Raw genomic sequence first — 27,463 nt, 5'->3', positions numbered from 1 at the left:
TTTCTTAAAATTGTGCTCCTTATTAGGTCTCAATTGGAATCCTTAAAGGTCCAACAATTTATGTGTTGGAGAAGTCTATACAAAGTTTTATGGCTTAAATATGTTTTTGCTTTTTATAAATATACCAACTTTTCGTTTTAGTCCCTTTAATTTTTTTTTCTTTCGATTTTTAGTCTCTCAAAATTTTTTCATCTTCACTTTTGGTCTCTCCTTTTAAGTAAACAATTTATAATCCGGATAAATCAGACAATTTATTCCGGAAAACAAATTCCGGACCAGGGGTAAAGATGAAAAAAAATAGGGCGCGCGAGGAAAGTCACAGAGTGAGAAAAGTAAATCTCAAAATAAAAAAGAGATAACAGATGGGCCAGAAAGTAAAAAGCCCAAAATGGCCAATTGAGTCTATAAAACCCTAAATCCTCATCTCCTTTCATGTGTTTTTAGAAATAGATCAGTTTGCAGGAATATGGAGAGTCAAGAATCGAGCGATGAGAAGTTCACATGGAAGATTGAGAACTTCTCTCACTTGAATAAGGTTAGGTATATATACTCTGAGCCTTTCATCCTTGGCGGCTATCCATGGTATGATATTTGAATGAATATGAATGAATGAATTCCCTCATGATACGAAACTATTGTTTACATTTTGTGTTTTGACTTTGCTTTAGGATGATTTGTTTGTATCAATGGGGGACAGGAGTAGACGACTACTTATCGATTTATTTGTATGCTGTGTACACTGCTAATATGTCTCAGGGATGGAGCAGAGATGTCAAACTTAAGTTGCTTGTATTCAATCAAGTTGATACCAGCAAGACACTTACAAAAGGTTTTATTTTTTTCTTCTTCTCTACATGTTTTGAATATTAGAGTACAACTAGGCTAAGTTATTTTAGATTAGTCGGTCACTTTTATCAAAATATTTACTATGACTCACAGTAAGATTGCGGGTTCAAGTCCCTAATTTCGTGGGTTTGAGTCCCGTTGTCATGATGAAGAAGACCTCTTTAATCAGTGATCTACAAGTATTTCTTGTTCGCATTGAGAGCCCTGAGTCTTGTTTTTTGACCTAGTGAACTCTGAACCTAAACTTATTTTAACCAAATAACCAAAAAAAGTTATACTAATAATGGAAAATAAAAATATTATTCGAAAGTTTTTTTTTCTTTCTTTCCCAATATTAGAAAGAGTTAGAAACTCCTAGTTCACTGTCTCTTGTTTCAAGATTAATTAATCTTTGACTTTAACTATACCTCTGAAGCATGGGTTACACACGTGTACGCGTACGGTACTTGTGGTACTCCATTTTTGCTCATTATTGTATTGTGTGTGAAATTTGTGGCTTTCTCATATACATTAATATGATAATATAATGTTATTTGTGCATTTGAGTTTCTTTGTTGTTGTAACCAACTCTAAATTCCGACTTTTTAAACTTCTAATGTGATTTTTTTGTTGGGAATTGAAGAATTTAACTTTTTCATGTTATATTCTATAACAAAACTTATCATTTTATTGACGTACCTGTACCTTTGCAACATAGAACAAATACAAATCAATTCAAGATCAATCTCTTTTTATTTTTCAGTCTCAAGGTTCAACACATTTTTTTCTCAACTTTTTCACCATGTTTTGCGCTCAACAAAATCATAAAGGAAAAATAAGAATTTGGATGAATAAAAAGTTTTCCAATCCGTCTCTTTTGCTGTTTGTTTAGAGAATAATATTGACCGAAATTTTGTTTGTTAGTAATTTCATAGAGTTGGTGCTTTCATTCTTCCAACTAAATTGACACTTCTTGATACCTGAATTTTCCAGAATCTAACTTTGAGTTCAATGCAAGTAAGGATTATTTGGGTTTCGGATTCATGACGTTATCTGAGCTTCTTGATCCTGAAAGAGGGTTTATTGTGAAGGATGCTTGTATTGTTGGTGTTGAAGTTTATGTTTGTAAATCAACACATGAGAAAGCAATCATTCAACCAGCTAACTTAACTGCTTCAACAAGGCCAGAGCCAGAAATAGAAGAAGGCCAACACCAAAATGTGGTCGAGACTTTGGATTTCAAGGGTGTAGGACAAATAGAGAAGGCCTTTATTCCATTACTAGAGGAAGTATGTTCTCAACACCCTTCACTTATTTTGTGTCAGGAGAAAAAAACTCGCAGGTTTAGGGAATGGGCATTCACTGCTTTGGGCAGAGTTCTTTATTTCCTTAAGACAAGAAAGGTGAGAGATATGAATGACTTAGCTTGTAAGAATCTTCAAAAAATTTGGGAGGAACTTCAACCATTTAATTTCAATTTGACTTGGTTAGAGCCTTGTGTTCAATCTGCTTTAGAAAAGAAAAGTTATTTGGAGAAATTGAAGGAGGCGGAAAAACTAAGGGATAATGTGGTAGCTCTAGAGTTGGAATTGGAAAGGCTAATGGTAAAGGCTGCTACTGTAGAGATAAATCTTGATGCAGCAAGAGACTTGTTGGAGGAAGAAGATTTTGAAGAGATGGATTTGGATGCTGAACTAGGATTTATGAAAACATAAACTTATAGCTAAATGTGCACATGTGGATATGGAATATGAATGGTTTTTCATGTCTTGAATGGTTATCTTAACATATATTGTATGAAAATATATATTTTGCCAAATTAACAGCCATTACTTATTTCCTTTGTTAATTTTTTGTTTAGAAGATATATTTCCATAATCATTAGGAATATTCACTCACATATTCCATAATCAACTTCAAGATCAATATTGAAGATACATTTTATGTAGTTTTTTTGGAGCATAGAAATCAGGACATACTTTTTGAAATACACAGATGCTCAAGGAAATCTGAGGAAATGCTTTTTGAAATCGAACATTTTGTCTCTATTCTTCCAAATACAACAATATGCCACATTCCATAAATTTCAATCACGATAGTTAGGTAAAATATATAAATGGTCATTACAGTTAAAAGGGCCATTCCATATTCTATAAACCCATAAAACAATTGAGAAATTAGTATATCTCACCATAAAAATAACATAATACTATAGAGAATTGGCAAAACGAAAACCTGCAAAAATAAGAAAAAATAGCAACCAAATGGAAGTCAAACTGTTTGTAAATCAACACTTGAAGTCAAACTAGGTGGAAGTCAAATTGGGCATTTGAAAATTTAAATCCCAATGCCAAATTCAGAAGTTCAAAACCCAAATATGGAAACTATTTCACGAGCTTCTGCACTAGTTTGCATCGATGCTACTAAACTTACTGATGTAGAGTTGTTCTCACCCTCAATTGGAGAACTCATGGATTTCAGTAGTGTAGGACAGATAGAGGAAGTATGTTCTCATCATCCCTTACTTATTAAGCCTCGGATGAAGATAAGTTGCAAGTTTACTGATTTGGCATTCGCCACATTGGAGAGAGTTCTTTATTTTCCCAAGACTAAACTAGTGAAAGATATGAATAACCAACCTTGTAAGGATACTGGAGTTTTATACGAGGTACTTGAGAAATTTATATTTGATCTCACTTGGCTAGAGCCCCATGTTCAATGTGCTTTAGGAATGTTTTGTGGAGAAAGTTGTGCAAGTTGAAAAGCTGAAGGAGAATGTGGTAGCTCTAGAGCTGGAAACGGAGGCTAAAAGCAAAGTTGGCTGCTGCTAAGGTAAATCTTGATATACAAAGAGACTTGTTGAAAGAAAAAGGATACAAAGAGAGAGAGATTTGGATTCTGAATTGGAATGTGGGAGTCAGAGACCATGGACGCGTAGGTAAATATGAATTGATTTTTATGTCTTCAACTTTGTATCTTTAGAAGCAATATTTGAAAGTGTGGTTATCTATAAATGCTAGAAATGCTAGTGACCACGAGATTTCAAATAGCAATTCTTTGTTTTGTACCCGGAGCGTAGATTGAAAACATTCCATTCTTTTGAACTTATAAAGCATGAATGTTGTGAATTATGAAACCATTTGCTTGCTTAAAACATGTATTCTGTATATAAAAGGTTTTTCTTCTAACTGAGACATGTCCAAATTAGAGTGTAATTTAAATTTATTATACTCTCATTTTCTTCCTTAGTGGTGTAGTCGTCCTCCCTTAAAAATAAATCTATATCGCCAGGGATCCAGCATCAGCAACCATTATCAATACCAAATTACATAAATATTCTACCTTTAGTACCATTAAAAGTAGAAGGAATGCATGGATATCGTACTCAGGCTTAAAGAGAATGGAATACATAGAGGATGTTAAAAATCCAAAAATGCTTGAACATTTCAAACGATTTAACTATATATTGTTGTGTGTCGTGTTCATGTGTTGTTGTATATTGGTGTTGTTTAGAATAAAAATATAAATGGCGTAGGGGTGTTCGCGGTGCGGTTTGGTTCGGTTTTGAGGCTAAAAGTCATCCGAACCGCAAGATAAATAAGTATGCGGTTTGGTTTGGTTTGGTTGACTTTTAAAATAAAATCCAAACCAAACCAAACCAAACTAATGCGATTTGGATTGGATCGGTTGGTGCAGTTTTTTCATACAATAATTTTTTTTTCAACGTTAAAATCAAATTAAAAAACCACTCCACACAACATATTTTCAGCAATGTTTTAAATTTCATTTAATATTACAATTTTATTTTCATCCAACAATGTTCCCAATTACGTAGATCAAATTAAAATGTGGACAAAAAATAATCCTATTTTGTAAGAAAAAACAAAAGACTAAAATTTTAATCATTCTCTAAGAGTTCAAGTAGGACATAAATACATTTTGATAGAAAAAGCAAAGAAGAAACTTAACAAGAAGAAAAAAATATGTCATTTTATTAAAGTTTCCATTGAATTTCTATGAATATTGGTCTAGATGATTTATATTTATTTAGTGTTTTTCTTATATTGCGGTTTGATTTGGTTTGGTTGGTAAAATCAAAACCGCAAAATGAACCAAACCATGCGGTTGAGTAAAAAAAATGATCCGAATACATCCGAACCAAATGCAGTTTTTTGCAGTTTCGGTTTAGATTGATTCAGTTTACGGTTTTTCTTTTGAATTGGTTCGGTTTTGAACACCCCTACCCAAAGGTAAATTAGTAGATGACAAAGGTTCTCTCCATTGCATTTCATTATTCCAAAAATAGACCATCAATTGTCTCAACTACCAAACGGTGAATGCGCACTAAAAGCATAGCATTAATTATCAAATATTTTGATAATATCTACTATATTCTGCTATGACTTGTTTTTCAAAAAGAAATCTGCTTCGAGCAATATTAGATTTAAAAGGTAATTAAGGACAAATCATTTTGACGCGGAATGTTTTTGATAACGTACTCTCATCCGACTATTTTGACGCGGAAATTTTTAAATATTTAATAGGATTTAAAGGCCTATATTTCAAATTTGAAATATAAAAAAAAACTGATTTAAAAGGTAACTATGGACAAATCATGCTATAAATACAAAAACTAATAAGGTAAAGTTTTTTAATTATTATGGTATATGTGTTGCGATCCTCTCCATTTCCTAAATAGTAAAATAGAAGTGTCCATTAATATAGTTTTGAAGTAAATAAATTATATAAATGGACACGTTTCTAAAAGAAAAGAGAGGAGTAATATGAACAAAGATTTTTTTGCCTATGCAAAAAAGAAAAGAAGGACGAATAAGGAAGGCAGATTTGATAAGTAAGGAAGGAAGGCAGATTTACATAGGCAGATTGCCTATGTAAATTTTGATTTACCTATTACTCTTTGGGCTCTCCTTATGGTAATTATGGATATTGATTTAAGAAATAAATACAGATTTGATAAATAAGGAAGTAAACAACAAGTCAACAACAAGGAAGGAATGAAGGAAGGAATGAGGAAGGAAGGAAGGAAAAAGGAAGGAAAGAGAGGTAGAGCTTTGGCAACTGTTTTCCCTTTGTATAAATAGATATATGTTGATGCAGTTAGATACAACTGAAACTGAGGTGAAAAATCAATTAAGCTTCATAGTTTCATCCATGGAGTACTCAAATTATAGTAATGCTGCTGCATTGGTGATGTTTTTGTTCCTTGCAGTACTCATGTGTTCCTCTTCCCATGTTATTGTATCAAAGGATGAGAATACCGGAAATTATACAAGCGTGGCTGAAGCTGTTAGGAATGCCCCAGATTTGAGCGACCAAACTTACATCATTCGTGTTTTAGCGGGCATTTATGAAGAGTGCGTTCTCATTCCACCAAATAAGACTAATATTAAGCTCCTTGGTGATGGTTCAAACCAGACAATCATTGTTGGTCACCAAAATGGTTCCGTCGCTACTATAGGTACGTTACCTAATTTTTTTTTCTCACTTAACTTCCAATGCATGCATTTTCTATATTTGATTCTTATTTTGGTAATAAAGATCACACTCATTTTGAAACGATGGAGTACAAATCCTATATGCAGTTTGCTAATAAAATAAAAATAGGCAACCATAGAGTCTTAGTCTTTTTTTTTTTTAACTCATACAAAAGAAAAGTTTTTGTTATGTTAACAAAAGAAAAGTTTTTGTTATGTTATAATGTCATATTTCAAATGTCAATATCATCAATCAAAATAGTGAGAGAGCAGGTTTTAGTATTTTGGAAATTATGAGCCTCACCTAAAATGGTGAGATCTGTAAGGTTTGAGAGAAAGAGTTTTGAAATTGAGTGTTACTAACAATTTACACTACTCTTAAAATAATTTGAAGAAAAGAAAGAGAATTCATTGGAATATTTCTTTTATGTAAATTTGAAACCCAGTCAATCTTATACTATACTACATATATATTACTTGATTGGAGGAAAATTTGCTAGGTAGATCCAGCACAATGCATGTATAATTAGTTATTTTAAAATTCATCAATGACTACAATAAATAACTATTTTAATTATCATAATAATGTTACAATAGTATTCCTCTAAATAAGGTTATGTTGTGACTGTCCTTATAGACGTCCGTGGAGAAGGGTTCATAGCTCAAGACATTGGATTTGTGAATTCAGCGGGGATAGATGCAGGTCCTGCAATGGCCGTTCGAAATGAGGCAAACCATAGTATATTCCTTCGGTGCTCCATGCAAGGATTCCAAGACACCTTGTTTGCTGTTTCCGGAAGACAATTCTACAAAAACTGTGAAATATATGGTACCGTCGACTTCATCTTCGGCAACGCTGCAGCTGTATTTCAAGACTGTATGGTTTATGCACGCTATCGACAGTTTGTGGTATTCACCGCACAGTCACGTGAAAATCCATCTGACAAAACAGGTTTCACATTCCAACGTTGTAATTTCACCATGTCACCTGAAGATGAGGGCAGAAAATCAGAGGTGCGTGGAACATTGGGTCGTCCTTGGTTGGCATATTCCACGGTGGCTATATTGCAATGTTTCATAGATTCCTTTGTGGATGCTAGAGGTTGGGAACAGATGGAGGGACAGCCCAATGACAAGGTTACTTATGTGGAGTTTGAGAATGTTGGACCTGGATCTAACACTGATGGTAGAGTGAATTGGCCTGGTGTTACAGTTCTTCGCAACCCGGACCAAGCACTCCCTTTCACTGCTTCATATCTCTTGGATGCTGACTCTTGGATTCCTTCTAAGGATGTTCCCTATGATAGTGGACTATAGTCTATAATATTCTTGTCTGTGCTCCAAGTTTTGTTTCACCTTTTTTTTTACCTTCTTTAGTCAATTCTGGTTATTAGGCCTTTATTTTTCTATTCCAGTATCAGTTCACATATATGCATTTAGAAAGAAACATGTTACACTTCTAAAAATATGTTACAACATATTATGCCTTTATTCAGTCAATTCTTGTTATTTGTGCAACTATGACATTTTCTTTTGAATAATTTGTGCAGCCTGACTATACACTTCTAAAAATATTTAAGATCTTTTAAGAATTGAATCCATTTACATGGTCAATGTAAAATGGTTTACACATTTTCAGTTAGATCATTATAAACATGTTACTCTTGCCAAGGAGGTTTCAATATGCTTGAATCTTGCCAAACCCCAATTTTGTTTTCCACAGTATTGAACCTTGGATTTTCTTATGGATTCAACCAAAAGCCTCCAAATCTGTCAAGTCTTCAAACTCCCTCGAAACTTCATCCCAATTTGAGGTGATTCCTTCCCAAGAAGATCTCATTTCGATGAATTTCAAATAAAAACCCAAAACCCCTTGAATGCAAAGAACATTAATCACTCAAGGATTGAAGAAGAACTAGGTAGTATTCTAAAAAGAAAGTTCTTGTTCTTTGTGCCATCAAAGGATTCATGGAACTCTTGAGAAAGAGAATGGAAAAATACTATTGAATGAATCAGAGAATTCTGTTGCAAGAGATTTTGCCTGTATACAAGTTGTAACTAGATGAAAACTAACTAACCAACTGTGCCAGCTCAGCTTACTACACTAACCAATTAACTAACAAACTAATTAACTAGGGTTAATCTTCTAATGTTGATAGTCTTCCCATTGCGTCATGTAAATCCTAGACTATACTATGGGTTGAACAAAAGCATTATTTGTTTCGGAAGGTGCACTACATCCTGCTTCCGGACTTATCTTCTATGATATCTTTTGTTTCTTTGTCATTCCATGAAGACAGTTTGTGTTAGCAAGGTGGTGTGAGTGGGGTTTTTTCAGGAAAGTCAGGCTCCTAATGAGTCCGTCAAACATCTTACAAGACAAAAAATTATTCAATACTTCTAAAGTTTGTCATATTGTTCTATCTTGTGTATTTTGTTCTGTCTTGTGTGTTGTTATATATGTTGAGTATTTACATTTTACCATATCAAACGCATATTAAAAAGAGTGATCTTTGATGAATCTAGCGTGACACTCTGAATGAATGATTCACTCATGTTGTCTGTTATATTTGAAGTTTTGATCACGGTGTATGATCATAAGACACCTAATTGGTTTCAACTTATCCATGACAATGTTTGCTGAAAAGTTATTTAATTAAACCAAACATTTCGTAGGAAATATGAATCATTAGATTGCGTAAGAAATGACCACCCTGAAGGTGTTAAGATTAATGGGACTTTGGCACTTATTATTGCTATTTTGAAATTTCAAATTTTTTTTTTAGTAATGAAATTTCAAAATATTTATACGTAGAAAACTAGCTAAAACAATTTTCAGTTTCTCACAAACCGCAGCTTTGGACGCTAGCAAAGCTATCACAACGTGGATTCAAAACACATGCAAGAAACATGGGGTGTCTAGTCTAAGACCATAACTACCTTTGATTAAATGTGTGTTCCATGTCTGACACCAAGACACGTGATAATTACGTTTAATTTATATATTTTTTCAAAGATTTGAAGATAGTTCAGAATGTTGTTTTTATGGTTTATCAAGAAGTTTAGTTAGAGTTCAGAAGGTTCGAAGATATTTCAGAAGGTTGTTCTTATGGTTTATCAAGAACAAACCTAAAAATATGTGAATATTATCAAGAACATTCAAGGCTCACGTACTATGACTTTGGATCAATCAAAGGAATATAGACATCTATTTGGATAAAAGTCAGATAAGCATATTCATTGTTCATTAAAGACTGATAAGTGCTAGGAAGTGATACTTTCTTGTTATATTTTAAGCACTTTTTGTTACTTGTTTCACAAGTTATCCAGGGAAAAGCCGAGAGAAAATTGAATTTTGACCTATTACGCTTTAGTCATCTTACTCTACCCATTTGTGCAGGAAATGAGTGTCAAGACATCAAGCAAGAGCCAAAAACAACAAAATTGGGCAAAGGCCAGCTCGCCATGGCGAGCTAAATGGCGAGGACTTCCAGAGAGCACCAGGCCACTTTGCCACTGAGATGGCCATGGCGATAAATTTCGCCAGGCGAACAAATGGCGAGCTGAAAGGCGAAAGTTAGGCGGTTTGATATGATTTTGGTGACGTGGCAGAAAACCATTGGTGAAGAAAGCTCATCTCGCCATGGCGAGCTAAATTCTGCCAGGCGAAATGTAACATTTGCATATTTGTATAAAAGCTCATTTACTCTCATTTCTTAGGAGAATCTTAGTTAGTTAGTTTTTATCTTAGTTTTTCATAGTTTTTTACTTATAGCATTCTTAGAGGGAGAAATAGGGCTAGAGTATATAGGGTAAGAGTGGTAGAAGGTGGATTCTTTCTTCCTTTGTTGAAGCATCACAAAGTGTAATGAACTTTCCTCTTTAATCCATCCTTGCAAGGCTTCCATGGCAATGAGTAGCTAAATCCCCTTTGTTGGGATAAGAGGTACTTGATCTTTGCTAACATGTAATCTTTGATCTATAAATATATGGTTCTCGCACTTTTATTCAATATTGTTGTTATTCTTGCTCTTAATGCTTTCAAAGAGATTCAAGATGATTTGGACACGAACTCTTGAATCTAGATCTAGAGTAACAATCTATCTTAAGTTATCATTCTTGACACTTTTGGTAATCTTTGATAATCACCGTTAATCAAGAACTTAATGCTTTTGGACATTTAGTCGGTTGGACACGGTCGATTAAGTTATCCGATCGACTTTGTTATCTTTTTAATGTTTGGACACGAATGTTTAAACGATACCTTAGAAATAATGATATCACTTTGGACACGAAGGATATTGTAGAAATGATTGTGATAATATTGTTTGAGAAGCTAGAATCCGCATTTGATCATTTGGTTTTGTGTGACACTTGGTTAAGGAACTTTGATCCTAACAAGTTTCAAGCCTTTTTAGTCTCCATTTTATTATTTGCAAATTAGTTCACGTAGTTTTGAATGAAACAAACAAGTACTCTTAATACTTAGAATGATATTTGTTGTTGAATTGTCTGTGATATCGCGCTAGTCCCTGAGGAGACGATACACAATACTTATCTTGTTTGATGCAAAAATACTTCATCAAAGACATATGAACAAATGAAGTACAAACATTAGGAATATTTCTCTAAGAATATCATCCTACATGTTACACATGTTGCACTTCATTTATGTTTCACTATTAAGATTTGATTACATCAAATGAAAGTCTTACAAATCATTCTAAGCGAAACAAATGAACATTCTGAAGTTCTAAAGATTCATTCAGCTATATGCTTTATATGACAAAAAGGTACAACAAGTATAAAAGCAAAAAGCAAGCTCAAGTCTTATTCAATAAGAATACACGTATGAGAGCACGTACTGTACAAGACCAGTAAAATCCCCTAAAGCATGGACATGAAGTGACAACTCCATTTTCCTTTCTCTTGCACAAGTTTCAAGATAGGTCTTTAAGGCATGGGTCCAGGAACTCACTGAAGTTCATACGAAGAACAAAGTTCATTTTATGAACCCATAAATTCATCAGATGTTCATACATATGAACTTAGGAACATTCTGAAGTTCATATTGATGAACCCATGAACATTCTGAAGTTCATACTGATGAACCCAGTAACATTCTGAAGTTTAGAATGTTGTTCCAGATTATAAAGCAAAAGTTGCTAAGTACCAAGACTCGTGGCAAAAGGCTATTGGACACGTACATGAGGTCAAAAAACTCTATAAAAGGAGAAGACTCGCTTTGAAGAGACACAGCTAACAAGCATGCTTAAATAACTTATTAAAAGTGTTTAAAGCTTCAAAGCTAAACTGATTACACAAATCAACTCTCAAGATTCATGAAATCTTAAATAGTGTGTAACAGTCATCTCTTATCTTCTCAAAGATAATCTTCTTTTACTTATTCTTGTCTTAATACTTACAAACATCCAAATCATTGTAAAGAGAATCTCATCTGGCTTTAAGTGTGTTAAAGAGTTAGTTGAGTGAAAACAAAAGTGTAAAGTCATGCGTGACTTAGCAAGAAAAGTTGTAAACCTATTGAGGCTTAGAGAATACAGGTTGTAATTGTTCCAAGGGAACAGAGTTGTAAGGTGCATGAGTTAAGAAGGATGTCTCAAACATCATAGTGGAAAATCTAACCTAAGATGGGGACTAGAGTAGCCTACATTAAGTAAACCAGTATAATTTTTATGTGTTGTATTCTTCTATCCATATACTCTTTACTCGCAGTATTCACATCACACACGAAATTATTTATCTTTGATATTTTGTACTTATACTAACACCTCAAAACATTTTGAAGTCTGTTTTAAATTTGCTATGCTAAATTTCCCCCCTCCTTGTGACTGTTATATTTACCTTAGCATACGGTGTCGGCGTATGTGTTTCGTAGCATCGAGGAGATTCATGAACTTCCTTTGTGGCTATAACCTGCTTTACTTTAAGAATGAAGAGATTTTGGGTGCGTTTGTTTTACCTTTAAAAAAATAGATTTGGTATTTGAAAAATCTAGAGATTTTTCTTTAAAGATTTAAAATACATACATACATACATACATATATATATATTTGAAGGTATTTGTGTTTATTTACTACCCAAAAAAAATATTTTTTTAAAAAAATGATTTAACTAGTTTATGTGTTACCTCTTTTTCTTTTATAAAATAAATTTTGAGAAAAATTAATCCTAACAGTTTTCATTTTAGAGTTAAAATAATTTTGTTTATATAATGATTTTACTAAAAATCCTAAACAAACACTTAAAAATGAGAAAAATGATTTATTTAAAAAAATACTTCGAAAAAAAACAAACCGAGCGTTTATGTACTTGATTAAAGAGATTCATGAACTTCTTTCTCTTCACGAAAAACAAAAAATAAATGAAATGCATTGATTAAATTAAAATACAGTACCGATATCCCTCACACATTCTCTCTTACTGGTAATTAATTGCAATTTAATGTTACCGCTTCTGCTGCTTCTTATGCTACTCAAACACAAAAATTATCTCTTGCTCTATATATACAGCCGAGTAGGGCTGGCAGTACTTACACATTGATCTTATTCTTATGTGTGACAAGTAGGAGGCTCTACTCTGTATGTCATTATTTTCATGTAAACCATGACGTTTATATATGCATTCTGTTCTTACTTGATAGGTAGTACTTTACTATGTATATTTGTACATAAGGCTTTGAATATGGGTCATCAGCAATCTAGTGTTGAGAAGTTTGAGAACTCTACATGGAATAAAGCTTGGAATATGGGTCATCAACAATCTAGTGTTGAAAAGTTTGAGAAATTTACATGGAACGTTGAGAATTTCTCTCGCTTGAACAAGGAATTTTACTCCGAGCCTTTTGTCCTAGCCGGCTATCCATGGTATGATATTTGAATGAATGCATTTCCACATGTTACAATTTATTAGATCGGATACAAAATACTCTTTTACACGTACGGTTTACGTTTTTGTGTTTTGAATGATATGATTTGGTTTTGTTTACGATGATTTATCTGTCTAAAGGTGGGAGGAACACAGGAGACGACAGCCTATCAATTTTTTTGAAGGCTGTGCAAACTGCGAATATGTTTGAGGGATGGAACAGAGACGTGAAACTTAAGTTGTTTGTATTTAATCAGTTCAAGAGCAACGTTGCAATCACAAAAGGTTTCAATTTTCTTCCTCTCTACAAACAATTATTTAATATTTAAATATGTCAATAATATTATGACTTTAAGATATCATAGTAAACAATGTACTAGTATATTTTTTTTATCAAAGCAACCAGTTAGTATAATAATGAAATTTCCTTATAATAATGAAATTAAAGATAAAAAAAATATTATTATAGTTATGTTACTTGAATTGAGCAATAGCCAGCATATATATGCTTGTTTAGAGATTTATTCTCTCGTTATCTGTTTAGATATTACCATTGACTGAAATTTTGGTTCTTAGTATTTTCATAGAGGTGTTGCTTTCATTCTTCTCTTAACACAACTAAACTCACTCTTGATACATCAATTTGCCAGAATCTAACTATGAATTCAATGCAAGTCAGTTTTTCTGGGGTTTCGAATCTTTCACGAGTTTAGCTGAGCTTCATGATCCTAACAAGGGGTTTATTGTGAAAAATGCTATCATTGTTGGTGTAGAAGTGTATGTTTCTAAGTCAAGAAATGAGAAACGACTAAATCAAGAAGGTAACTTAACCGCTTCCCTAAGGCCAAAGCTAGAAGAAGGCCAAGGCCAAAATGTAAGTGAGCTCATGGATTCCAAGGGTATGGGACACATAGAAAAAGCCTTTGTTCCATTACTCGATGAAGTATGTTTTCTGCACCCTTCACTTATTGAGTGCCAGCAGAAAAGAAGTCGCAAGTTTAGGGAATGGGCGTTCACTGCTTTGGGCAGAGTTCTTTATTTCCTTAAGACAAGAAAGGTGCGAGATATGAATGACTTGGCTTGTAAGGATCTTCAAACTTTCTGGGAGGAACTTCATCCATTTAATTTCAATTTGACTTGGTTAGAGCCTAGTGTTCAATCGGCTTTAGGAAAGAAAAGTTATTTTGAGAAACTAAAGGAGGTAGAAAAGCTAAAGGATAATGTGGTAGCTCAAGAGTTGGAATTGGAGAGGCTTAAGTCAAAGATTTCTACTGTAGAGATAAATCTTGATGCTGCAAGAGACTTGTTGGAGGCAGTAGATTTTGAAGAGATGGATTTGGATGCTGAACTAGGATTTTTGAAACCATAAACCTATAGCTAAATATGCATGTTGGTATGGAATATGGATGGCTTTCAGTGTTTGAATGATTAATTTTCAAAAAAATTGTGTGAAAAGTTAAATGTTGAACTACCTTTGATCATTTTCATACTATATTACTTAAACCATGAGTCAATAATGCTAATGAACTTGAGATCTCATCTAGGAAGTTTTTTAGTTTTCTACCCACTCATATGAACTTATGAAAATATCATTTCTTTTGAACTGATAAAGTGGTAGGTTCTCACAACCCCGATTATTTTAATCATATCTCTTAGAAATTGAGATTGCCTTTGAATGTTGCGAATTGTGAAACCATTTTTTACTTCATATATTGTCATCTATAATATCAAGGAAACGGTCTTGCTAAAAAAAAATCATCTGATGCAAACACAATGGTTGTGTCCAACTTTGATTGATATCATATCCAATAGATGGTTTATCCTAAATAGAATTAAAAGTCTTTTTTTTTTTGCTAATATTAAAAGGCTAATTTCACATAAAACTTCAAATCACAAATCAAGATTATAGATGATCAAACTACTATAACACAAGCATGAAGAACAAGAATAAACCATTAAAATTGATGCATAAACACACGCGCACACACATGGAGAAAGTGTCAAAAATAGTTTTGTTTTTGGATTTTTGGCTGAAGCAATTCTAACCAACCTGTTCAGGAGCGGATTGATATAAGAGGTACTTGTTTGAAGCTAGTCTGCATCTGTTGGCATGGAATGATCTATCATTTTCTGTTTTCTATAGGGTGTTCCATTTTTCACTGAGTAGCAATAGGGTAAATGATCACAAGTCCATACTATGCTAGGGAACATGAGATTTCAATTAACAAAGTCTTTGTTTTGTACCCGACGCGTATATTGAAAACATCACATCCTTTTGAACTTATAAAGCATGAATGTTCTGAATTATGTATGAAACCATTTTCTTGCTTAAAACATGTATTCTGCATATAACAAGTTTGTCTTCTAACTGAGACATGCAAATTAGAATGAAGTTTAAATCTATAATAGTCCCGTTTTCTTCCTTAGTGGTGTATTTCTCTCCCTTGAAAATATAGCCAGGGATCCAGCATCAGCAACCATTATCAGTACAAAATTACATAAATATTCTACCTTTACCATTAAAAGTAGAAGGAATACGTTATACGTGGATAACCTTAAAGAGAATGGAGTACAAAGGGGATGTTAAAAATTCAAAAATGCTTGAACATTTAATTTCAAACGAAAAGATTATTTTATTGTGTGTTGTGTTCATGTGTTTGTATTGGACCATTGCATCTCATATCTACATTTTTCCAAGGAAAATAGACAATCAATTGTCTCTCTCAATCAATTACCAAACGGTGTATGCGCACTGAAAGCATAGCAGTTATTATCAAATATTCTTTTTGTTAATATGTACAATATTCTGCTGTGACTTGTTTTTCTAAAAGAAATCTGCGAGTTCGAGCAATATTAGATTTAAAAGGTAATTAAGGGTAAATCATTTTGACGCGGAATTTTTCTGATAACGTACTCTCATCCAACTATTTTGACGCGGAAATTTTTAAATATTTAATAGGATTTAATGACCTATATTTCAAATTTGAAATATAAAAAAAAAAAAAAAAAAAACTGATTTAAAAGGTAACTATGGACAAAACATGCTATAAATACAAAAACTAATAAGGTAAAGATTTTTAATTAATATGGTATATGTGTTGCGATCCTCTCCATTTCCTAAATAGTAAAATAGAAGTGTCCATTAATATAGTTTTGAAGTAAATAAATTATATAAATGGACACATTTCTAAAAGAAAAGAGAGGAGTAATATGAACATAGATTTTTTTGCCTATGCAAAAGAGAAAAGAAGGACGAATAAGGAAGGCAGATTTGATAAGTAAGGAAGGAAGGCAGATTTACATAGGCAGATTGCCTATGTAAATTTTGATTTACCAATTACTCTTTGAGCTCTCCTAATTTATTGATTATGAAAAATAGACAGATTTGATAAATAAGGAAGTAAACAACAAGTCAACAACAAGGAAGGAAGGAAGGAAGGAAGGAAGGAAGGAAGGAAGGAAAAAGGAAGGAAAAAGGAAGGAAAGAGAGGTAGAGCTTTGGCAACTGTTTTCCCTTTGTATAAATAGATATATGTTGATGCAGTTAGATACAACTGAAACTGAGGTGAAAAATCAATTAAGCTTCATAGTTTCATCCATGGAGTACTCAAATTATAGTAATGTTGCTGCATTGGTGATGTTTTTGTTCCTTGCAGTACTCATGTGTTCCTCTTCCCATGTTATTGTATCAAAGGATGAGAATACCGGAAATTATACAAGCGTGGCTGAAGCTGTTAGGAATGCCCCAGATTTGAGCGACCAAACTTACATCATTCGTGTTTTAGCGGGCATTTATGAAGAGTACGTTCTCATTCCACCAAATAAGACTAATATTAAGCTCCTTGGTGATGGTTCAAACCAGACAATCATTGTTGGTCACCAAAATGGTTCCGTCGGTACCATAGGTATGCTACCTAATTATTTTTATTCTCACTTAATTTCCAATTCATTCATTTTCTATATTTGATTCTTAATTTATTTTTTGGAAATAAAGATCACACTCATTTTGTTTCCATCCAAGACAAATTGTTTAGTTTAAAATTCATCCATGATTACAATGAATAACTATTTTAGTTATAATAGTAATGTTACAATAGTATTCCTCCAAATAAGGTTTTGCTGTGACCGTACTTGCAGACATCCGTGGAGAAGGGTTCATGGCTCAAGACATTGGATTTGTAAACTCAGCGGGGATAGATGCAGGTCCTGCAGCGGCTGTTCGAAACGTGGCAAACAATAGCATATTCCTTAGGTGCTCCATTCAAGGATTCCAAGACACCTTGTTTGCAGTTTCCGGAAGACAATTCTACAAAAACTGTGAAATCTATGGTACCGTCGACTTCATTTACGGCAACGCTGCAGCTGTATTTCAAGACTGTATGGTTTATGCACGCTATCGACAGTTTGTGGTATTCACCGCACAGTCACGTGAAAATCCATCTGACAAAACAGGTTTCACATTCCAACGTTGTAATTTCACCATGTCACCTGAAGATGAGGGCAGAAAATCAGAGGTGCGTGGAACATTGGGTCGTCCTTGGAGGGCATATTCCACGGTGGCTATATTGCAATGTTTCATAGATTCCTTTGTGGATGCTAGAGGTTGGGAGCAGATGGAGGGCCAGCCCAATGACAAGGTTACTTATGTGGAGTTTGAGAATGTTGGACCTGGATCTAACACTGATGGTAGAGTGAATTGGCCTGGTGTTACAGTTCTTCGCAACCCGGACCAAGCACTCCCTTTCACTGCTTCATATCTCTTGGATGCTGACTCTTGGATTCCTTCTAAGGATGTTCCCTATGATAGTGGACTATAGTCTATAATATTCTTGTCTGTGCTCCAAGTTTTGTTTCACCTTTTTTTTACCTTCTTTAGTCAATTCTGGTTATTAGGCCTTTATTTTTCTATTCCAGTATCAGTTCACATATATGCATTTATAAAGAAACATGTTACACTTCTAAAAACATGTTACACATATTATGCCTTTATTTAGTCAATTCTTGTTATTTGTGCAACTATGATATTTTCTTTTGAATAATTTGTGCAGCTTGACTATACACTTCTAAAAATATAAAAGATATACATATATATTTTAAGAATTGAATCCATTTACATGTTTAATGTAAAATGGTTTTTACGTTTTCAGTTAGATCATTATAAACATGTTACTATTGTCAAAGAGGTTTCAATATACTTGAATCTTGCCAAACACCAATTTTGTTTTCCACAGAATTGAACCTTGAATTTTCTTCTTGATTCAACCGAAAGCCTCCAAATCTGTCAAGTCTTCAAACTCCCTTGAAACTTCATCCTGATTCAGTTCCTGTTGAATGGAAGTAAACCTGCTTTTGAAAGACTTAGCTTTATTTGGTGTTCAGATTTGGTTATAAATAAATTTGGTCGATGTATTTGTTACTTCTGGAATCTGAATTGAGAAGCTTGGAGAAGTTATAAGAACTGAATTTTAATTTGATGCCATGAGGTGTTATAAGTTTCATTGTGTTTCATTCTATACGAAATGTTAAAATAAAACTGCTCCTAAAAGTATAACCAAATTATTTGCACCTTTTACATATCCTATTAGATAACTAGTGAAGATTTCGTGATCATATTATTGAACAGCTTTACAAAACAATGTGCCTGCGCAGCACATTTTATTATCCTATTGAATCCTTTGCTTGGATCCAAAAATAGACCCTAGTTCCCTTATAGTGATTATGTTGTATTCCAGCATATTGAAATTATAAAATTTTGCAAAGAAGAATGTAAACTAGCTGCAACACCAATGAACCAAAATGAGAAGTTTTGTAAAGAAGTTGAAGCTGAAAGGGTCGATGAAAAATAGGTTGTTTGATGTATTTATGACTTTTTATCAACTACCCTACCAGAATTTGTTCTCTTAAATAAAATATATGATTTTTTTATTTTTTTTTTTGCTTTTTTTAGTAGAGTTTAGAGACATGGAGCATAAACAATCTATTGTTGAGAAGTTTGAGACATTTACATGGAAGGTTGAGAATTTCTCTCGCTGGAACAGGGGGATTTACTCCGAGCCTTTTGTGCTGGGTGGCTATCCATGGTATAATATTTGAATGAATAAATTCCCACATGTTATAATTTGGTGATCTGATTTTGCTTTTGTTTTAGGAAGATACTTCTTTATCAATGGGGTGACAATGTAGACGACTTATCAATTTTTTTGAGTGCTGTGCAAACTGCTAACATGTCTAAAGGATGGAGCAGACATGTGAAATTTAAGTTGTTTGTTCTTAACCAGGTCGACAGCAACAGAACAATCTTCTCTGATGGTATTTTTTTTTATTTTTCTTATGGTGGTTTCATTTTCTTCCCTTTCTTTTTACGTGTTGTTCAAGTTAGTTTACACAAATCAAGAAAATAAATGTATAAGATAGAAGATTTTTCATTTAAAGCAGTTTAATTGACTCTTGATTCATGTTTTTTCCCAGAGGCTCAACACGAGTTCACTGCAAGCTCCAATGGCTGGGGTATTGGATCTTTGGTCTCTTCAACTGTTCTTCATGATCCTCATAGTGGGTTTCTTGTAAAAGATGTTTGTATTGTTGGTGTAGAGGTTTCATTTTATAAGTCAAAATATGAAAAGCAAGTCAATCAAGCTACTAGCTTAACTACTTCCTTTACATCTAGAGGTCAAACTGAAAATCTGGAAGCTGAAGTCATAAAGCCAATGCTAGAAGAAGTTCCTGGGCAAAATCCAGGTGAACTTATGGATTTCAAGGGTTTAGGACAAATAGAAAAAGACTTTGTTCCATTACTAGTAGAAGAGTGTTCTCTGCACCCTTCACTTGTTGAGTCCCAGCAGAAAAGAAGTTGTAAGTTTAGGGAATGGGCGTTCACTGCTTTGGGCAGAGTTTTTTTATTTCCTTAAGACTAGAAAAGTGAAAGATATGAATGACTTATCTTGTAAGGATCTTCAAATTTTTTGGGAGGAACTTCAGCCATTTGGTTTTTATTTGTCTTGGCTAGAGTATCATGTTCAATCAGCCCTGGGAATGAAAAGTTTTTTGGAGAAAATGAAGGAGGTAGAAAAGTAAAAGGATAATGTGGTAGCTCTAGAGTTGGAAAAGGAGAGGCTGATGGCAAAGTCGGCGACTGTAAATGTGAATCTTTATGATGCAAGAGACGTATTGATGTTGATAGCAGAGGATCTCGAAGAGATAGATTTGGATGCTGGACTAGGATTTGTTAAACCATAAACCTATATCTTAATATGCATGTTGATGTAAATGGATTTCGATCTCTTGAATGTTGTCTTAAAAATTTGTAAGAACGGGTCTTGTTAACCGGTGCCCCCGGGGCACCGGTTAAGGAATCTATAAATAGAATTTTCTGTCTTGGAAATATAAACTGCCACTTTTTATTAGGTAATAATTACATTACTGTTTAATAAAAATTTACTTCATTTGGTGCTTAACCAATGCCCCGGGGGCACTGGTTAACATTCTCCTTAACTTTATGAGAAGGATTTCTTTCAAACAAAGTAAAAAAAAACTATGAGAAGGACTTGTTTCTTTAGTTTTATTGATTGGAAACAAGCTGCTTAATAATTTTGGAGCTTTTAGAGAAATGTGTTTGGCCCAGCTTTTACACTTAAAGAGAAGATAAGTTAGTAAACAGATAGGTGAAATGGTACCTAAGATATGTGATGTTAGAGAAAATCCAAATCAATAAGTGTAAGCTATGCCAATGAACATGAGTTTTCATTATGTTGTTTAGTATATTTTATAATCTTTAAAATTGAAATTGCCTTCCTGTTGTGGATAGCAATGCTTTTAAAATTTAAAGTTTTAAAGATTCATGATATAATTTTGCCTATTTTCTTTGCCCTTCCCAGGGAACGCATCCTTCCATCAGGACACAGTGGCAGACCTCCATGGCAAAAAAACATATAAAACCTGAATCGCCCTATCTTGCATCAGCTAACATTGCCAATACCAAATAACAAGATAAATATTATTCTTCCACAGTTACAAGCAGAAAGAATAATTGGACACTTTACTAATTACTGAACCTCCCCAAAAGGAATGGATCATATTTTAAACATCCAAAATCATTCAACATTTCAATCGATGAAACTAAACTTAGTCTTGGAACGTAAGTTACAAAAAAAAAGGGGGCAAATCAGAAGAAGTCAAACGTTTTCGGTTGAATCTCATATCTACAATATTCTGTATGATAATAGACCATCAACTGTCTCAACGACCATACGGTTCATGCGCACTAGAAGCAGCAAATATGATCTTGCTTTAGGTCCTGAAAAAACAGACGGCATCATGAATAAAACAGTAGGTGGTAAGTCAGGGCTAGAATTCAGGTGCTCCCATAAACTATTTTAAAAAAAAATTTGCTTCTGTGGAGTGGCTTAATGTGTGAATGGTAAGTTGCTGGAATAAAAAAAAAAAAAACACCCAATTGCAGGTCATATGGATTATTAAACTATGCTAAAGAGGGATCTTGAAAGGAAATAAATAACAAGTATCACATTGTTATTTTGCAATGGTCGAATCAGGAAGATCTGAAGAAGCAAAGATGGCACAATACAACTACCTAAATCAAATGAAGAAATATCATCTTGACGGAAGAAGTTGCTTCCATCGGTCTTCTTGCTTAGGCTTGAATTAATCTTATTAACAGCCACGAGTAGATCCTAGAAGGCCAAATCACACAGAGAAAAAAAAATTAGGCAAATAACAGAATCAGTCCAAAGTATCTAAGAAGCATCACTTAGAAAAACACCCACATTATACGATACATGATGCTAATGTCCAGAAACTTTCAACATGATTATTGATTAGTGTGCAACTGTTAAAATTCAGACCTTTTACATATAACTTACAATTTTTTATATGGATTTTTAGGGCTGTTTAGTTTAAGGAAATGCTTCTATTTTTATTTTCTTATTTCATTATAATTATAAAAATAACATATTGTGTTTACTTTTCTTTGTTTTTAAATATTTATACAACAAACTATTTTTAAATATTTATATAGAAAATAAGATGACATTTTCGTAATTATTGATAATATAGTAAATCAATGAGTTACCTTAAACAGAAAAACAAGCTCTAAATTGGCAAAATCCAGTTAACTATCCTTAATGTGGTTATGAAGAACTAGCATCCCTTTGGTATATAAACACATAATACTGAAAGCCATAAAAAACCTTACCTCCCATGATGCTAGAGCCTTCATATAGGCAGGAAGACATTCAAATTCGCTCTTTAATATCTTTAAAGTGGAGCTGGTAGTTTCAGCTGACTCCAAATTCCCCTTGTCTCCCTCTAAATTAGGTACTCTGTTCACTCATAACTTGAGGGGTGAGATCATGCAGGTATTTTAACAATAGAAATGCAGAAAGCCCCTCAACAGTATATTATATCCACAAAATTAAACTTACTTCTCAAGTTCTTGTGAAGATAAATTACCTGCAAGCATTGATAAAGAAAGATAGAGGCAAAAATGGAATTAGCAACATGAATTAATCTAAGAAGCCAGGTCTAGTTATCATGGAATCAACAATGTGGCTAGTGCCCACAAAAACTAGTAAACAAAAGTCACAAATAACAGTCAAAAAACCAAAACCACTGGGGAAAATGGAACAATGTTGACAAGAAAAAGAAGAACCTTGCAACTAAAATAAGCATTAAAATGAAATCCAAGTAAGTAACAAGCATGCCTGTGGAAAAAATTGATGTTATCCACTAACCTTCAGATGCTAAAGTAGCTAGACATGCATCTGATAGCCCAAGCTGTTTCAAACTCAAAGATTCATCAATTCTAAAGAGAATAAAGGACATAACCAGCTTTTCCAGAACCGTAATCAATCAAACCAGTCAATGTAATTTAACAGTTAATCTTTTCCAAAGCTATAACACAGTTTCCAGGGAAAACTACAAAGCTATAACACATTCAATCATATCATTTTTTCAAATTATAGTTGGTATCAACGTGTCAGTGCTTCATAAATCATATGTCCCTGCAACATTTTACCATCTGGCTGAACCAACGGGACTACCGTATGTGATTTTTATTTGCAACTATCCAGGACTTAACATTACATTCAGTATTCTATTGTACCCAAAAAAAATCTATGCACACATTCTAAACATATATGGAACCTAGAGATCAACCAAAGTATGAAAAAGTCTTTAAATTTAAGGATACAAAGCATCTTCTTCGAACTTCTTGAAGCCAGAATCGGCCATTGAGAGTGATCCATAGAAAGAAGAGGGACTATCCAATTTATCATCCGAAACCTGCGGCGCTTGTACATCATAATCTTCATCTTCCTCCTCAATTTCAGGAACTAAATCAAAAAACAAAACAAATTTCAATCAAATCACGAACAGAAAATAACGAAACACTAAAAACTAAACTTAACGGAATATGCATTTTTACAAATACCTGGAACGTAGCCATAGCAGCTTTTAAGACGATCTTCGAGTTCGATTAGATCGGTTTGATTCTTCTTGTACAATTCGTTGCAGTGGCCTAAAAGCTCTTCAAAGGAAACCGTGCTGGACATTGAATCGAGCAGTTCGAGATCGGCACTTGAAGTTGAAACGCGGCGGTTGAGGCATTGTACGAAGGTAGATGCTGCAGAATCTGTTGCAACAATGAAAGATTTTATCAGACACAAAGGGAAATGAGAGAGAGAGAGAGAGAGAGAGAGAGAGAGAGAGAGAGAGAGAGAGTACTGAGAGGAACAGGTCTGCGATGAATGGATTGAACAAGAGCGTCGGAAGAGGATTGAAGATGATTGCAGAATGATTCCAATTCGTTGCAGAAGCTTGAAATTGGATCTTTCTTCGACATTGTTGAATTGCTTCTTCAGATTGGGAATTGGGTTGAACTTTGCGGCTCGGTTTTCGAATTTCTTGTTGATGGAACATAGAGCGGGAACTTCACAAATATATAATAACCTTTATATTGTTATGTTAATTATGACTCAACAAAACATGCGCCTGTAGCTCAGTGGATAGAGCGTCTGTTTCCTAAGCAGAAAGTCGTAGGTTCGACCCCTACCTGGCGCGAATGCGAATTTTATTTATTTTTCAGTGCACTTTTTTCAGTGCACTGAAACTGTCATTCGACCCAGTGGCGGATCTTGACTTAAATTGTTGGTGCACTGAAACTGTCATTCGACCCAGTGGCGGATCTTGACTTAAATTGTTGGGGGTGCCAAACTTCTATGGAATATATTTCAGTGCACTGAAACTGTCATTCGACCCAGTGGTGGATCTTGACTTAAATTGTTGGGGGTGCCAAACTTCTATGGAATATATATTATATGGTTTCAAGAAATAGCAGCACTCAATATCTGGCCTAGTGGTAAGAATTGTTTGAAAGTAGCGTGAGAATGTGGGTTCGAATCCCATCAAAAACGTTTTTTTAATACCTTTTTATGTAAAAAAGAGGCCACTGAGGTATCGAACCCGCAAGCTTCTGCATAAACGTGGCACCCCCAATCCACTGCAACGGCTAGAATTTGTTTGATATACTACATCTAATATAATATATAACCAAAAGCTGGGGGATGTTGTGGCCCCTGCGGGTCTCTGAAGAGATCCGCCACTGATTCAACCCCTACCTGTGCACTGAAACTGTCATTCGACCCCTACCTGGCGCGAATTTTATTTATTTTCAGTGCACTGAAACTGTCAATTTTTTTTTTTGGGGTAGTCACTTTGGCCCTTGAAATTGTAATGAGTAGTCAAAATAATCCTTCAATGAAAAATAAAAATCGTTTTTGTGCACTGTCAATATGTTTTTGGGGTAATAGTCACTTTGGTCCCTGAAATTGTAATGAGTAGTCAAAACAATCCTTCAATGTATCAAAACTTCAAAGTAGTCCCTGATTGTGCATTTTGTTGGTCAAAATAGTCCTTTCAGTGCACTGAAAACTGTCAATTTTTTTTTTTTGGTAGTCACTTTGGCCCCTGAAATTGTAATGAGTAGTCAAAATAATCCTTCAATGAAAAATAAAAATCGTTTTTGTGCATTGTCAATATGTTTTTGGGGTAATAGTCACTTTGGTCCCTGAAATTGTAATGAGTAGTCAAAACAATCCTTCAATGTATCAAAACTTCAAAGTAGTCCCTGATTGTGCATTTTGTTGGTCAAAATAGTCCTTAATGTTAAAATATTTCATTAATATTGTCAGATTAGTCCTTCAATATACTTACTTATTGTCATATTAGTCCTTATAAGTACATGTTTATTATCATTTTAGTCCCTATATGAAAAGAGTTATTGTGAACATTGAGAGGTTATTTTAGTGTCAATGACTATTTTGACTAACAGAATGCACAATCAGAGACTATTTTGAAATTTTGATACAATGAAAGACTAAAATGACTAATCATTACATATTCAGGGACTAAAGTGACTGTTATCCCTTTTTTTTGGTAGTGTTCATGTTAACAAAATAATATTTCTTTACCCTTTTTTTTTTGGTAGTGTTCATGTTAACGAAATAATATTTCTTTCTTGATTTTTTTTGTAAGAACTTTCTTGAATGAAACGTTAATATTTCTCGATTTTTTTGTAAGAACTTCCTTGAATGAGAAACATTGCAGTTTGTTATACATGTCTCTTGTTTTTTTTTTTTTTAAGAATGACAAAAGAAAAAGAATAATTATAAAATTAAAAAAGAAGGGAAAGATAAGTTTTCTGTCCCTAAAAATTAACAATTAAACAAATTTTAAAAATGTTTACAAACATAATTTTTAGTGTTGAGAACAAAAAACAAAAATTGATAATTTTTAGGGACAGAAAACTTATCTTTCCCTTCTTTTTTAATTTTATAATTATTCTTACATTTTTTAAATTTATATTATTTTTTTACTTTGCAAACATTTTAAAAAGTCCTCCGCAAAAAATAAAAATTAAATTTGATTCGTAGATCTAGACTTTCGTTACTATCATCTAGAAGCATATAAGGGAGTTTTTTTTTAAGGCTTATTACCACTTTTGGCCCCCTATGTTTGCAAAAGTTGTGATTTTTGCCCCCTATGTTTAAAAACTACAAAACTGCCCCTTATGTATTGGTTTCGTTGCACTTTTGGCCCCCATGGTCAATTTTGACCTGGTCCACGCTGACATGGCATCCACATCACTTATGTGAGGTGCCACGTGGAATTTAATTTATTTTTTAAATTCATTTTTGTTTTTTTCTTTTTTTTTTTGAAAAAAAAGAAAAAGAAAAAGGCTTAAAAGTACTTTTGGCCCCCTAAGTTTGCAAAAGTTGCGATTTTGGCCCCCTATGTTTAAAAACTACAAAACCACCCCTTATTGCTTCCTTCAAATGCTCCTCTGCATGTCTCTTCTTAAAGTTCCCATACAGATGCTTTACACACAATCTGTGCTCATGAGTATCAGGAATTGATGCAATCGTGTTCACCAGTCCCTTCAGTTAAATAACACATCATTAAAACATAATTAAACAAGAACACATTTATAAATAACAACTATAATCTAATAACAATTGCATACCTTTTGCTGGTCTGATATGAAAGACATACTTCACCCCATGTTTCAAGAGGATGGTCTATCTTACTGTAGGATATGAGATTTGGGTATAGGTATGAGAACGGTGTACTAAACTCAATAGCTACAAGAAATCATTGTGGGGCCTCTCATCTTCTCCTTAGCCTTATCTCATGTGCCCTAGTGAAGACTGGCTAGCTCACCAAGAACATCAGGATATGTCGATGGGGACTTTCCCACGTTCGTTATCGCCCTCCATAGTCTCAGAGCTGAGATAATGGACAGCTTTCCTCTGAGAGTGGTATCAGAGCGATTCGAGATCAAACAGAGGGTTAAAAGAAAGTCTTAACTTCGTCTCGAAAGTTCCGCAGGAACGTAAGCCAACTCAACTCCCAACTCTCATTAGCGAAGCTAGAGTAGCAATCTTTCTATCAATGACTTTCCTTGCCATCTTGATTGACGCTCCGTGTGGAATTGGACCTAGAAGAATGAGTCTGGACTGAAAGCCCTTCCCACCTCCTTGGAATAGAAAGTTTTTTCCTCTGTTGTTGAATCGGTTCTATCTGAATCCTTCCCTGAGACTGGAAAAAGGGACTACGGGCGGCTACCAACAAGACTGACGAGTCCAGATGACTAATCTAAAGAATCCAGAACCACATTCCTTTTGCATGCGGATTTAGCTAAATGTCTGACTCTATTGGTCATAGTTCCCTGCTGTTGCGGTCGT

At 33.9% G+C, this 27,463-nt stretch overlaps 5 protein-coding genes, 1 non-coding gene and 2 pseudogenes across 7 annotated transcripts; 7 read left to right on the top strand and 1 right to left on the bottom strand.

The window, feature by feature from the left end:
* Nucleotides 1-438: 438 nt before the first annotated feature.
* On the top strand, nt 439-2,661 carry LOC146910935 (MATH domain and coiled-coil domain-containing protein At3g58360-like). The gene is made up of 3 exons (XM_085724863.1): nt 439-582; nt 669-829; nt 1,819-2,661. Exons 1-3 carry the CDS (start codon nt 467-469, stop codon nt 2,538-2,540), a joined length of 999 nt encoding a protein of 332 aa, XP_085580989.1. The 5' UTR covers nt 439-466; the 3' UTR covers nt 2,541-2,661.
* Nucleotides 2,662-3,172: 511 nt separating this feature from the next.
* On the top strand, nt 3,173-3,767 carry LOC146910934 (uncharacterized; annotated as a pseudogene).
* Nucleotides 3,768-5,967: 2,200 nt separating this feature from the next.
* LOC146910933 (putative pectinesterase/pectinesterase inhibitor 42) lies at nt 5,968-7,892 on the top strand. The gene is made up of 2 exons (XM_085725672.1): nt 5,968-6,304; nt 6,958-7,892. Exons 1-2 carry the CDS (start codon nt 5,998-6,000, stop codon nt 7,635-7,637), a joined length of 987 nt encoding a protein of 328 aa, XP_085581798.1. The 5' UTR covers nt 5,968-5,997; the 3' UTR covers nt 7,638-7,892.
* Nucleotides 7,893-12,832: 4,940 nt separating this feature from the next.
* On the top strand, nt 12,833-14,644 carry LOC146910932 (MATH domain and coiled-coil domain-containing protein At3g58250-like). The gene is made up of 3 exons (XM_085724862.1): nt 12,833-13,209; nt 13,329-13,493; nt 13,859-14,644. Exons 1-3 carry the CDS (start codon nt 12,948-12,950, stop codon nt 14,575-14,577), a joined length of 1,146 nt encoding a protein of 381 aa, XP_085580988.1. The 5' UTR covers nt 12,833-12,947; the 3' UTR covers nt 14,578-14,644.
* Nucleotides 14,645-16,665: 2,021 nt separating this feature from the next.
* On the top strand, nt 16,666-18,181 carry LOC146910931 (putative pectinesterase/pectinesterase inhibitor 42). Its single transcript, XM_085724861.1, has 2 exons — nt 16,666-17,113; nt 17,346-18,181. The coding sequence occupies exons 1-2, from the start codon at nt 16,741-16,743 to the stop codon at nt 18,023-18,025; spliced, it is 1,053 nt and encodes a 350-aa protein (XP_085580987.1). The 5' UTR covers nt 16,666-16,740; the 3' UTR covers nt 18,026-18,181.
* Nucleotides 18,182-18,239: 58 nt separating this feature from the next.
* Nucleotides 18,240-20,589, top strand: LOC146910930 (MATH domain and coiled-coil domain-containing protein At3g58210-like; annotated as a pseudogene). The gene is made up of 3 exons (XR_015018232.1): nt 18,240-19,288; nt 19,357-19,517; nt 19,677-20,589. The product of XR_015018232.1 is annotated as an MATH domain and coiled-coil domain-containing protein At3g58210-like (transcript).
* Nucleotides 20,590-21,250: 661 nt separating this feature from the next.
* On the bottom strand, nt 21,251-24,143 carry LOC146910929 (uncharacterized). Its single transcript, XM_085725516.1, has 8 exons — nt 23,946-24,143; nt 23,653-23,853; nt 23,413-23,554; nt 22,955-23,025; nt 22,646-22,673; nt 22,417-22,543; nt 21,796-21,895; nt 21,251-21,501 (listed from the first exon to the last, which is right to left on the bottom strand). The coding sequence occupies exons 1-8, from the start codon at nt 24,061-24,063 to the stop codon at nt 21,407-21,409; spliced, it is 882 nt and encodes a 293-aa protein (XP_085581642.1). The 5' UTR covers nt 24,064-24,143; the 3' UTR covers nt 21,251-21,406.
* Nucleotides 24,144-24,208: 65 nt separating this feature from the next.
* On the top strand, nt 24,209-24,281 carry TRNAR-CCU (transfer RNA arginine (anticodon CCU)). The gene has a single exon. It is a non-coding gene; the product is annotated as a tRNA-Arg (tRNA).
* The last annotated feature ends 3,182 nt before the right edge of the window (nt 24,282-27,463 follow it).

Source organism: Medicago sativa, chromosome 7, assembly GCF_051527215.1.
Source record: "Medicago sativa cultivar Bolivia chromosome 7, Bolivia_mono, whole genome shotgun sequence".
Classification (NCBI taxonomy): domain Eukaryota; kingdom Viridiplantae; phylum Streptophyta; class Magnoliopsida; order Fabales; family Fabaceae; genus Medicago; species Medicago sativa.
This window is presented reverse-complemented; position numbering and strand designations above follow the sequence as displayed.